The sequence below is a fragment of the Euleptes europaea genome, chromosome 17 (genome assembly GCF_029931775.1).
Source record: "Euleptes europaea isolate rEulEur1 chromosome 17, rEulEur1.hap1, whole genome shotgun sequence".
Lineage (NCBI taxonomy): Eukaryota > Metazoa > Chordata > Lepidosauria > Squamata > Sphaerodactylidae > Euleptes > Euleptes europaea.
Genome location: NC_079328.1, coordinates 36,734,493 through 36,747,990, shown reverse-complemented (window position 1 = coordinate 36,747,990; position 13,498 = coordinate 36,734,493). Strand labels below are relative to the sequence as shown.

The following is a 13,498-nucleotide window of genomic DNA, read 5'->3' as shown; positions in this document are numbered from 1 at the left end:
GGAGGGCAGGGTTTAGGGAGGGGAGGGATTTCAATGCCATTGAGTCCAATTGCCAAATCTCTATCGGCTGGAGATCAGTTGTAATAGCAGGAGATCTCCAGCGAGTACCTGGAGGTTGGCAACCCTAACAATAGTGTTAGACAAGGCTAGGTTTTAAAATTTTCATCACTCAGCCTTAATCTCACTGTGTAATATTGACTGGGTCACTATAGCTTTTTCTAATCTAACTCTCAGGGTTAATTTTCTTCATTTGTACCCTGCCTTATTTCCCAATAGGAACTTTGCAACCAATTTGCAACCAACTTCCCACATGTAGATAAATTGGTTGGAGATAAGAGATATACGATTTCAGCAAATCATGGTAAAGTTTATTGTAGATGAAGTCACAGTTATTCAGGCATTCGAATCCCCGTGCACATGGGTGACATGCCCCTTCTGCACAGCAGCCAAAGAGGACCATTCAGTCTTTCACCAAGGCAGGGCTTCCCCCTCCCAGTTCACAAAAGTGCCACTGTCTTTCTCAGAGAGATGACTGAGGGTGTTCAACATTGCCTGCACGCTGGCATCCACTGTCAATGGAGGTTGTCCCTGCAACAAAGAGAGAATAAGAGAGCTATCCTAAGCAGGTTTACTCAGGAGTAAGTTCCATTTTTTCAGTGAGACTTCATTCCAGGAAAGCCTAAGTGAGTTAAACAAGATGTGTTTTTGCTGTGCGAGAGAGAGAGAGAGAGAGAGAGAGAGAGAGAGAGAGAGAGAGAGAGAGAGAGAGAGAGAGAATGACACATGGATACGATTGACCAATACTATACACAACAACATTCATGTACCGCATTCAGATATCACAGGCAAACGGAGAAGCATTTGTAAATGTCGTTCCCTGCTTATGGAACTTTGCTCCTCTGGAGGTTCATCCAAAGTGAGCCTGAACACATTTGGACAAAGTATAACACTTTTGTAGCTGGCCTAGCAATTGTAGCCAGAGAGTTCAAACATCTAATAAACAGAACAAATAGGGCTGCCAGGTCCCCCCTCTCCTCCGGCAGAAGCTTTTGGGGCAGGAGAGCGGCATGCGTGCATTTACCATGCATTTACTAAGAGTTTGAGTGGCATAAGGCTCCTCGCAAGGCGGCACTTCCGGTTGCAAACCGGAAGTGTCGCATGGGCGTGTCAGCACGTGCACGTTTGCCCACCGACCCTTAGGTGGTTGGTGGGCAGAGGGGCAAATTACCAGCGGTTTATCCCGCCACCACCGGGCACCTGGCAACCCTAAGAACAAAGCAAAAAGTAGAATTAATTTATGGAATTCACAATTGCAGGATAGACTGAAGACCATTAGCTTAGAGAGCATTTTGGGATGTCTGAGGAATGGCCTTTTGTGAAAGCCAATAAAGCAAAGTGGGGATTCTAAAGGCTGAAAGGCTTTACCATCGGATGGAAACCAAAGGTACAGATTCTGACACCATTTGACTGCTGTTGGAAAGTCCTAGACAAAAGGACATGATAGGGTGTGTGTCTGTTGCCAAACTAGCAGCCACAAAAGCCAACTTATTTGGATATGGGCCCAAGCTATGTAATTAAATTTGACCCACTCCTCTGTACAAGTGAGAATACACCACGAACAACCTACCGCTGCAACTCCCATGTCTGTTTGCACCCATCCGGGGTGCAGCGCAATGCACAAGATCTCGTCTTCTGCATATCCTAGGGCCTGGCATCGAGTGAGCATGTTCAGAGCAGCCTAGGAGGGGAGACATGCCAGAAACAAGCCGATGAATGATGCATTCAGATCTGGCAGCAGGTAGTTTAGGGTTGCCAATAGGGTTGCCAGCTCCAGGTTTTTTAACAGATAACTTTCCCTTTTTTTCCTCCCTTTAAATGAACTCATTCTCCCTGCCTGTAGTGTAAATGGACATGAACCCTTGCTCAATTCAGCGTTATTACTAAACCTGCTTACATAATTTTTATGGGCCCTCTTTTCAGAAGTATGACATTTTGATAGTATCAATGGTTTAATTACTGGATCACGAAGATACTTCATGGGAATTATCCCATATGTTCAAAGAAAATTACTTTTAGCCAGAACAGAATTTGGTAATCTTGGAGGGGGAAAAGTGAGTAAAAGACGATCATGATATATTGCTTCCCGGATTCTTTATACTGTTTTAAATCAATATTTGATATATTCAACAAAAAAGTTAAATGCTGATTGGCACACCATTTTGGAAGCCAATTTATATATTGACCCTGGTAGAGATGAACTTCCAACATTACCTGACAAAACTCTTGGTGTGGGCCTGAGAGGTGAGCAGAATCCGTGGGGTGACTCTTAATAAGTCTTCCTCTCCTTACATTTGACAAGCAATTTCCAAAAGATGATTTTCTGTTTGTTTGAACATTTGTGCTTACCCTCAGCTCCCTCTAGCAACATTGAATTATCAAATCAAGTTTTTCATAAAACTTATCAAATGTCTGGCCAATTAATAGAGTTTGCTTAGCAAGGTAATCCAAAATCTCTTCTCTATTTGGCTCTGATCTCTTATTTGCCAGCGAGAAAACTTGGGAAAGATCAGTGACATTAAATGATTCCCTCAAACCTTCATCTAATTGTGAGGGTTGTAAAGATTGAGGATTGGAGATCTGAGACTCCTCAGGACTCCTCAGCTAGGCACTGATATCTGTTTGTCTGCTTGTTAGGATGTGGGGCTCCCTCTGCAAAAAGAGTCTTCCATATTTTTTTTGTTTAGTGCAAGGGATGTGCACATCTTTTAAAAGATAGTCCCGTTTCTTTCCCATTTGTCTATACTAACTTAAGTTTTCAATTCAGTCTATAAATTAAAATAAAGGATTAAAATGTATTACAGCAGCACCCTATTAATTTAAAATCTCAAATTCCTAATTCGTCCTAGGACTCCATAAACACTGAGGTCTGAATAGTTTTACTAGGCATCTGAATCTCATTAACCAGGCTAACCACTTGGGTTACCAACCTCCAGGTACTAGCTGGAGATCTCCTGCTATTACAACTGATCTCCAGCCGATAGAGATCATTCCCCTGGCTGCTTTGGCAATTGGACTCTATGGTATTAAAGTCCCTCCCCTCTCCAAAGCCCGCCCTCCTCTGGTTCTGCCCAAAAAACCTCCCGCTGGTGGAAAAGAGGGACCTGGCAACCCTACTAACTGCACTGCACCTGTTCCCTTCCCTTCTCTTTCCTAATGCTCAAGCCAGATCAAATAATAAATACAGATAAAATAAAGAGTGATAAAGGGAAAGAAAAACTACTCTTATCATGAGCTAAGGGAGTAACCAAAATATCTTTGGAATAGGATAGATTCGGCATAGTGGACAATGCCTGTTGCTTCAAACTGAAACAACCAAAATAACTGTAGTTTAGTTAAAGAAAGAAAAAGCCTCATGACAAGAGACGCAAGGGGCGAAAACGCACGGTCGCTTTAGCCTCCTTTATTCCCTGTTTCAGCCAGGATTCAGCCAGGATCGAGTGCATGCGTTTCGCCAAATGTGTGTTCGATACTGGCTGAGTCCTGGCTGAAACAGGGAATAAAGGAGGCTAAAGCAAATGTGCGTTTTCGCCCAAGGTCTCACAAATGATATATAAAATGCCCCCAAGGATATATAAATCAAATACAGAATTATAAAATAAAATAACTTATTATAAAATGAAATTAGTAAAAGAAAAACGAAACGAAAGAAGCAACACTAACACCCCCCCAGCCTGCCAGCCTAGTTAAGAAGACCAGGGTCAATGTTCTGAGGGTGGGAGGGAAGTAGCTATTAAGCCACTCAAAATCAGCACTTTTGAAGCAGAAACTAAATAACAAGTAAGAAGGCTAAAAAGTAATTAGATGAATAGAAAGTTGGGGAAAAAAACCCAGACACAGCTAGCTAAAACGTTAGGAATTAAAACAAAGCTCGTCAGAACTGCATCAAGAAGCGACTAAATTGCCGCCCAACCCAACCAACCAGAAGTCGACATGTCCATACCTTGCTGCAGCGGTAACTTATTATGTGTGCCACATGCCATAACAGGAGATTTGTGATGGAGCCTCCTTCGGTGGACATGTTGACAATGGCGGCTTTGCTACAACTCATCCCTTTCCGGGGGCTTTCCCGAGACGCCTTCCTCAGCAAGGGCAAGAATGCCTGGAGAAGGAGAGGGAAGGGTCAAGCACAGCAACATAGTTTGTGAGAAAGATGAGCCCGAAGCCACAGAACTAGCGCTAAACAGCTGTGGGATGGCCACGTTCTCTTAATGGGCTCATTGCGGTGGCAGCTATTTATGATTCTTGTTCAGTGGGCGCAAGCGTCCCTCATTGCTTCAATGCTGCAACCATGGCCTGCTGAATTTCTGTTTTGTTGTGTTGCTCTTAAAGTCTTAGGCCATTTATGCAGGGATATTTAGTTTGCAGTCCCGGCTGGACTGCTTCGAGGCTTCCTTCGCATTATTCATGATTTCACCGACATTCAGCAGTGACTTCACTCGGGCCTTGTTCTTCCCCAGCAGTTCTAGGATCCTGTTTAATAACGAATTTAAACACTGCTTTGAGGCAAGAGCAACGCAAATCCCCGCTATTTCCATGCATAGCTCTAACTTCAGGTTTCTCTCCCCACGCCCATTTTGGCTTCTCCCTCCCACAGTGTCTGTCCCTCCCATCCAACCCCTTCCCCCAAAGCAAAGCACAAAAGAGGAAGTGAAACCTGCATGAAATGTGCAGGAATACACCGAAGAGAGGCTGCAAAGGTTGGAAGGCAGCTCCCAACAGGAAGCTGTTGAAGAAAGATGGGGAGGAATACCCAGCAAAAGCAGGCACAGTCCCTTTAAGAGCTGACCCGCCCCCTCCAAGTAAAGTGCAATAAGGCTGTGTTTTCAAGGGGAGGGACTCAGAAGCTCCATGATTCACTGGGGATTCCTAATTAATCACAAGGTACTCCTGGAATTGGGGGGCGGGGAGCCCTCATGCATATGATGTTTGAGAATTCGAAACAGAAAACTGTGCAGCAAATGGAACACATACTTCCCCTGCATAAATGACCTTAGCGCCTCGGTCTGAGAAAGAGGCCATGATTCTACCCTATGATCCCATCACCAAGGGCTCTCAACATTTATGGTGAAGTAGAAGCCCTTGGATGCCTTTACCTGGGTCACCATCATGGACCCTATCATGTTATTTTTGTACACCTCAGCCATCAATTCTGCCGTCTCTGATTCCAGACTGCTTAGCTTTATAATTGCAGCATTGTTGATCAGGAGATTCAGCCCAGCTCCTTGCAGCTTTTCAGTTACTTTGGCAGCAGCGGTCTGGATGCTGGATGGATTGGTAATTTCTGTTGCAGCAAAGAGAAGATTAAAATGGCAAGTGAGACATGCCCAGCCCGGATCCTATCCTGCACTGTCTCCATCCTGACCCTCCAAAGAACTTTTGAGAGGCCACAGCTCAGTATATTCCATATTCTCTGGGTTCAAATCTAGCACCTTTGTTTAAAAGGCTCCAAGGTAAAAGGGATAGGAAAAACCTGGCAGAGACCTCAGAGAGCTGTTGCTAGTCACAGGAGACACTGCCGGTCAAGATGTCTAATGATCTGGGTCAGCATAAGGCCGAATGTTCAGAAAACACCTGTAGAATGAATGTTAGAAACAGCTCCTATCCACATCAGTGCAGGAAGAGGGAATTTGGAGTTCTTGGCACATACCCAGTTGAATGATCTCAATCTCCGGGTGCTTGGCAGCCAAGTTCCTCAACTCCTAAAAAGACAAGCAAATCCAGAGATTTGTGTCACAAGAGAAAGTCTGGAAAACAGGTTTAGTTGAGATAATATTGGAAGGAAGGTGTCCTTCTGGATTCTAATTTCAACGGGGACTCATTTCTTGCATCAAAATGACTTGATAATAAATGTCCTGCAGCAAACAGATTGCAAATGGAGTAACCTGTGCTAGTCTGTCATATCAAAATAAAACAAAAGTCCAACAACACCTTAAAGACGGACAAGGTTAACTGTTATTTATTTAGATAATCCTTCTCCCATGAGGGCACTCTGCTGCTGCTGCAAATGCTTCTGTGCCAGTTACTGCAATGATTGGATAACAGGGAATTATCCCTATGTGGAAGCAACCTGTATTTCACGTAGGCCTTTTATGCAGGGACATTTCCCCACAGTCACTGACTGCTTTGGGGCTTCCTTTTGATTATGCATGCCTTTTGTGCCCATCAGAAGGCGCCTCGCTCTCCCTGCGTGTTTTGCCCGCATTTTCCAGATTCTGGCTAAAACAGCATCTGGAAAACATGGGCAAAGTGTGCGGGGAGAGCGAGACAACCTCTGACAGGCAGAAAAGGCATGCATAACCAAAAGGAAGCCCCGAAGCAGTCGGCTTGGGTGACCATGGGGAAATGTCCCTGCACAAAAGCCCATAGAAAAAGCACTTGGAAAATGTGTACGGCAGACCCACCCTCTGGTACCGCCCTCACGATGACCCAAACAGAATTTCATGCTTCTAGCACATTCTCCTAAAGCATTCATTCCAATCGTTTATCCTTCACAATGTGGGCGTTTCTCCCAACCCCAATTCTTCAATACCATTTCCTGAAAGCAAACAGTGCAATATTAAACATGTTTCTCTACTTCATTCAATGGGACTACAGCAGTAAAAACCTATATTCCTCCCATGCAAGTATTTCAGAAGGTCTAACTTGGATTTGAGAGCCAGTGTGGTGTAGTGCTTAAGGTGTCGAACGAGGGCCTGGGAATACCAGATTTGAATCCGCAGTCATGCCATGGAAACTTGCTGGGTGAACTTGGGCCAGTCTCTCAGCCCTGACCCTGGCTAGTATTCGGAAGGAAACCAAGGCCACCCCCAAACCACCAAACCACAAAAACCCGGCTGCACTGTAGGCACCAATAAATCATGCTCCCCACACCTCAAATAAATGAGAAAAAGTGAGGGGAGGGGAAGGCAAATTCCCCCAAAAGGTAAGCAGCAGAGTTCAGTAATTCAATAGTTCTCAGTAAAGCACAGTAATACATTTAGTCAACAGTAATAAGTATATAAATAAATTTAGTCAGTAGCAGGAGCTCAGGTGTGGCGCTTTGACTGCAGCGCCCTCTTGATTAGATAATTTACGACACTTTACCCACACACCTGGCACTTAAGAGATCTTGCAAATATCCTCAACGGACCTGCAATTCAGATGTTTAAAAATGAAATTTGCCAGAGAGCTTGAACCTCTGTCCTGCTGGACATCTTATCCTTGGCATCAAGGGGAATTCCTGTATTCAGGCCCCTGTTCCAGATTCCACTCGAGGGCTCACCTGAGCACTGTCTCCCTCTGGGTCCCGACAGGTTGCAAAAATCCACTTTGGCCCGTTGCTTTTCTCCGACAGCTGTCTGATAAGTTCCAAGCCGATTCCCCGGTTGGATCCAGTCACCAGGGTGCTCGTTGCATCCAGCATTGCTGCCTTGCCTGCCATTGTCTGACTAGCAAAGCCCCTGGTATATGCAGCCAAGATTATATCCCCCAAGTTACTCCACCCAGGGTTGCATAATTTCCTATACTGGCTATTTTCCAGAACCACACAGTTGCTTAGGACAGAAGAAAAATGAAGATTAACTGGGGATGTGTGGTGGCTATGGGGTGGGGGGACCCTGTGTCACACCCTCAGTGTGACTCACTTACCATTTATGCATGGCTGTTTCCTCGCTGGGGTTTCCAGGTGACTTGGAATGGTGGGCAATTGCCCACTAATCCATCGGCTGGCTCAAATCATCCCGGCGGTCTGAGTGGTAAATCGTCCCATTGTGCTGCGGCGCTTTAGGTAACAAACCGGAAGCGATGGGATCAAACAACCCACTGGACTGAAGATTGTCCAGTCTCTGACTCTGGCCTCTCTGATGGATTCTTAAAATCCCAACCACCCATAAATCAGTTAAAATCCAGAAAATGAGGATAAAATGGGCAGAAATGTGCGGGGAGAGTGAGGCGACCTCTGATGGTCAGAAAATGCATGCATAATCAAAGCAAACCCCCAAAGTAGTCGATGGGGTAACCGCGAGGAATAGGGTTGCTAGGTCCCCGCTGTCCTCTGGTGGGAGATTTTAGGGGCGGGGATCACACACGCATGGCTGCGAGCGAGCCCGTCACTTCCAGTTTTCTTCCAAAAGCGCCGCAGCACAGCGGGACGATTTACCACTCATTTGAGCCAGCCGATGTATTAGTGGGCAATTGTCCACCATTACAAGCCACCTGGCAACCCTAGTGAGAAAACAGCCACGCATAAATGGTGAGTGAGGCACACTGAGGGTGTCTAAGGAATACGAAGTCAGGTCCTCCATTAATCATGCGAAAGCCATATCGGGTGGGTGTCAGCCAAAGGCCTTTCCCCCCAATGACCTGATAATTTGGATTTACTGAATGACACAAATGATCAAGACAATGAGCAACTGGCCAGCCCCAGATATTTCCTCCTTAAGGACTGGACAGGAAGATATCTCCCCTTATTCTCTCATGTAAAATACCCAGCCATCAAGGTACACTTCTCCTTGATACTTTTACCTTTAATGCAAAAGAAGACTCCCCTTTCTCCAGACAGGTTACCTCAGTTTACGAGGTCTCACTGGATCCTATTTTCTTAACAGACAGGATCCTCTCCAGGTTCAAGGGTGCTCTTTTAACACAGAAAGCTCCTGTTCACAGAACCTGTATGTGCAAATTAGGAATGTTGGGACCTTTAACAGGATGCGTATTTGTCCCAATTTCTTCCCTAAGCTGTCCCCAAACCCTAACTAAAAGCCAAATAAAGACCTGGCTAATCTGATGCTACCATGAGCCCCGTGGTGCAGAGTGATAAGCTGCAGTGTGTGTGTGTATGTGTGTGTGTGTGTTAAGTGCCGTCAAGTCGCTTCCGACTCATGGCGACCCTATGAATGAAAGTCCTCTAAAATGTCCTATCTTTGACAGCCTTGCTCAGATCTTGCAAACTGAAGGCTGTGGCTTCCTTTATTGAGTCAATCCATCTCTTGTTGAGTCTTCCTCTTTTCCTGCTGCCCTCAACTTTTCCTAGCATGACTGTCTTTTCCAGTGACTCTTGTCGTCTCATGACATGACCAAAATACGATAGCCGCAGTTTAGTCATTTTAGCTTCTAGGGTCAGTTCAGGCTTGATTTGATCTATAACCCATTGATTTGTTTTTTTCGCAGTTACGGAATCCGTAACCCTCTCCTCCAACACCACATTTCAAAGGAATCTATTTTCTTCCTATCAGCTTTCTTCACTGTCCAGCTTTCACACCCATACATAGTAATAGGGAATACGATGGCATGAATTAATCCAGTCTTGGTGGCCAGTGACACATCCTTACACTTCAAAATCTTTTCTAGCTCCTTCATGGCTGCCCTTCCCAGTCTCAATCTCCTTCTGATTTCTTGGCTGCAGTGTCCCTTTTGGTTGATGGTGGAGCCAAGGAATAGAAAGTCTTGAACAATTTCAATTTCCTCATTGTCAACCTTAAAGTTGTGTAATTCTCCTGTAGTCATTACGTTTGTTTTCTTGATGTTCAGCAGTAGTCCTGCTTTGGCACTTTCTCTTTTAACTTTCAGCATTAGTCGTTTCAAATCTTCACAATTTTCTGCCAATAATGTAGTGTCATCAGCATATCTCAAGTTATTAATGTTCCTCCCTCCAATTTTCACTCCACCTTCATCTAAATCTAATCCAGCTTTCCTAATTATATGTTCTGCATATAGATTGAAGAGATAGGGATAGCTGCAGTACTGCAGTCCAAACTCTGCTCACGACCTGAGTTCGATCCCGACAGAAGTTGGTTCCAGGTAGGCGGCTCAAGGTTGACTCAGCCTTCCATCCTTCCAACGTTGGTAAAATGAGTACCCAGCTTGCTGGGGGTAAAGGGAAGATGACCGGGGAAGGCACTGGCAAACCACCCCATAAAACAAAGTCTGCCTACGAAACGTTGGGATGTGATGTCACCCCATGGGTCAGGAATGACCCGGTGCTTGCACAGGGGGCCTTTACCTTAATCTGATGCTGTTATCCGGAGCCACAAAATCCTCTTCCCTGTGTGATGTTTATCTTTATCCACTTCAGCTAGGGTTGCCAGGTGCCTCTTCGCCACCGGCGGGAGGTTTTTGGGGCAGAGCCTAATGAGGGCAGGGTTTGAGAGGGGAGGGACTTCAGTGCCATAGAGTCCAATTGCCAAAGCAACCATTTTCTCCAGGTGAACTGATCTCTATCGGCTGGAGATCAGTTGTAATAGCAGGAGATCTCTAGTTAGTACCTGGAGACTGGCAGCCCTAACTTCAGCCCTTGTTTGGTCAGCCAGGACTGAATCACATTGCTGCCTCTTCTTTTATTGTGGGTGGAAGGAGATGGGGGGGGGGACTGTAAGCCAATGCCCCAGTTGGAGCCAGTCATCAGGACGCCTTGTCATTCAGCATCGCTGCCTCGCTTGCGTTTCCTTTGCAAAGCCCCTTGTGCATGCAGCCAAGATTACATCCCCCAGTGATTTTGCCCAGACTTGCATAATTTACTTAGTTCTTGTGGGAAGTATCCATTGGCTATATACCAGAACCACACAGTTGCCCATGACACAACCAAAAAAGAGGATAACAATGGGGGAGCGGGGATTGTAGGTTTCATGCAGGCCCTGGCTTGTGTCTGGATTGGAGAATAATGGCTTCTTGACAGTGAGAAGATATGCCAAAGGGAAAGTAGTTTGCCCACAAGCCTCCATTTTCACAGGTCAATTTTCTCTGTTTCCCACGCGTAGCTTTCCCTCCACATATCGGAGGAAGCGAGTCGTGGCTCACAAAAGGGACCTTGCGGGCTATAGATCTTCCCTGGGGCTTCTTCTAAACCAGTGGCTCTCAACTTTTTTCCGACCGTGGCCCCCTTCCGACCTCATTTCCTTCCTGTGGCCCCCCTGTCCTACCGGTAGGAAGGTAGCTATTTATATGTTCTGTTTGTAAATAGCCAAGGGACAAAGAAGCATAAACAGCCAACACAAAATGCACACAAGCAGTTCTTATTGGGAAACTGAAATTTACAAAGAAAAAAAATTACCCCACAAAAAGGGAATACAACATGCTAATAAACAACAATGTTCACATACAAGGGAAAACAAATCCTCTACCACTGTTTTCTATTTTCTTCACTTCTCTGTTTTCTTCGTATTATGTAGCGTGGGCGATACATGAGGCAGGAAGCAGAGATAATACAACATTGCTTTATTGTGATCACAGCTAGCTAACTCAGATGTGCATCGCGCTTATATGCTCATTCAACCTCGCAGGCCACACCGCCCCCAGTATCCCATTGGGCGGCTACAGCCGTTGTAGCCAATGAGAACCCACAAGCCCTCGAGTCTGTGATTGGACAGTTGCAGACTAAAAACGCACGGTCGCTTTATCCTCCTTTAATCCCTGTTTCAGCCAGGATTCATCCAGGATCGAACCCATGCGTTTCACCTAATGTGCGTTCAATCCTGGCTAAAACAGGGATTAAAGGAGGATAAAGCGACCGTGCGTTTTCGCCCACTGTCTTCCAGCCAATACGAACACGCAGCTCAGGAGCCTGGAGAAACTCCAAGCTCTGTATAGATGCTGCTTTCCACTGCATACATAACACTTCACTTCTCACTTCCCTCTGTGCCCCCCTAGTCTAGTGCTATGGCCCCCCATTTACGCAATTTTCACCTGTGGCCCCCTTGGAATATCCTGCCCCCCCGGGGGCCATATGGCCCCAGGTTGAGAACCACTGTTCATCTGAATGGCTTCTATGCAGTCCCACATTGGGACTGCGCAGGCGCAGGCCCAATGTGTTACTGCATAGAAGAACCATCCGATGAACAACAGTTACAGGTAAGTGAAACTCTGTTTTTCTAAACTGCTCCCGGGCTCGGATGCCAAGTCGCATTGCTGCTCTTGGCTGCTAGGGGGCACCCTTGTGAAACAGCGATCCTGCTGAACTTAGGCGGTGGCAATGCCCTCGGGCTGCCTTAAGGATGCTGCAGCGGTTCGCAGCCCTCCTCGGAGCATCCGAATGACCCGGCCCGGATCCGGTTCTGCTGGCCCAACTGGCCGCAGTGGGCCTTCGCCTGCAGCCATGAATCTGGGAGCCCGGGGCGGACAGCTGTGAAGCACAACTGGATTGTTCAGTGCATGTGTCCTTGGAAATAAGTCTTCGCCTAGTGACCCCGCTTGGTGTTTGCTACCAGGTAAGAAGAAGAGTTGGTTTTTATATGCCGGCTTTCTCTACCCCTTAAGGGAGACTCAAACCGGCTTACAATCACCTTCCCTTCCCCACAACAGACACCCTGTGAGGTGGGTGGGTCTGAGAGAGCTGTGACTAGCCCAAGGTCACCCAGCTGTTTTGGTGTGTAGGAGTGGGGAAACAAATCCAGTTCACCAGATTAGCATCTGCCGCTCATGTGGAGGAGTGGGGAATCAAACCCGGTTCTCCTGATCAGAGTCCACTGCTCCAAACCACCGCTCCAAACCACCGCTCTTAACCACTACACCAGCGTGGGATTTCTGCCTTGGTTCCACTCGTATGTACACGTGAAGCTGCCTTCTACTGAATCAGACCCTTGGTCCATCAAAGTCAGTATTGTCTGCTCAGACCGGTAGCAGCTGTCCAGGGTCTCAGGCAGGGGTCTTTCACATCACCTACTTGCCTGGTCCCTTTAACTGTAGATGCCGGGGACTGAACCACAGCCCCTCCCCAACTGTGCTTTCGCGATTCATAAATTGATATTGAATTTGTTCAATGCAACAAGAGCATGTGTGGAATTACTCTGAGCTGCTTTGGGGGCAGCTGGAAATAAATAAATAAAATATGCCTCGGTGTGGGTTTACAGCTGAAGGAAGTAAACTGTACATGCTGGGCCGTGTAGTATAGCTGAGAAGAGGGGAGAGGAATTCTCTCAGAGAAACCAGAAAACCAACCCTGGCTTGTTTTAATTCCCTCCCCAAACATATGATGAAATTGCATGGGGCCAGACTGCCTTCGAAATCTCTCCTTCTGGTTGGTAGCTGGAAATAATGCAGGTAAGAAATAATGCACCAGTAGTGATCTGCTAGGGAAAGTTGAAGACAGCAGGAAAAGAGGAAGACCCAACAAGAGAGGGATTGACTCTTTAAGGAAGCCACGGACCTTAGTTTGCAAGACCTGAGCAAGGCTGTTAAAGATAGGACCTTTTGGAGGACGTTGATTCATAGGGTCGCCATGAGTCAGAAGCAATTTGACGGCGTGTGGCACAGTGACCTGGAGTTTAAATCCTGAAACTGAAAATAGGGCCAGAATTGAGCCCCAAAAGACCCTCGGAATTAATTCTTGCGTTCATTGCTGGTTTCTCTTAATTTCATCAGAATTGGAATGAATGAAGAATTTGGTTGACTCCAGCCTAGCATTATCTATTTTATAATCACAATAAGAATCCAGCCAAAAATAAATGCACTTTGAGTAAATAATTGT

At 46.1% G+C, this 13,498-nt stretch overlaps 2 protein-coding genes across 2 annotated transcripts in view; one reads left to right on the top strand and one right to left on the bottom strand.

The window, feature by feature from the left end:
* LOC130489000 (RNA-binding Raly-like protein) overlaps positions 1 to 13,498 on the top strand; it is a 181,250-nt gene that overhangs the window by 70,130 nt on the left and 97,622 nt on the right. The gene's annotated exons all lie outside the window — the stretch shown is intronic.
* On the bottom strand, positions 469 to 7,480 carry LOC130488998 (C-factor-like). The gene is made up of 6 exons (XM_056862701.1): positions 7,322 to 7,480; positions 5,708 to 5,759; positions 5,154 to 5,341; positions 4,001 to 4,159; positions 1,628 to 1,738; positions 469 to 588 (listed from the first exon to the last, which is right to left on the bottom strand). The coding sequence occupies exons 1-6, from the start codon at positions 7,478 to 7,480 to the stop codon at positions 469 to 471; spliced, it is 789 nt and encodes a 262-aa protein (XP_056718679.1).

Excerpts from the sequence above, each read along its gene's own strand:
- LOC130488998 (XM_056862701.1), bottom strand. The coding sequence starts at position 7,480 with ATGGCAGGCAAGGCAGCAATGCTGGATGCAACGAGCACCCTGGTGACT. Across the intron at positions 4,160-5,153 it reads GGTCCATGATGGTGACCCAG|GCATTCTTGCCCTTGCTGAG; the intron begins GTAAAGGCATCC and ends CTCCTTCTCCAG. Across the intron at positions 1,739-4,000 it reads TAAGTTACCGCTGCAGCAAG|GCTGCTCTGAACATGCTCAC; the intron begins GTATGGACATGT and ends CTCCCCTCCTAG.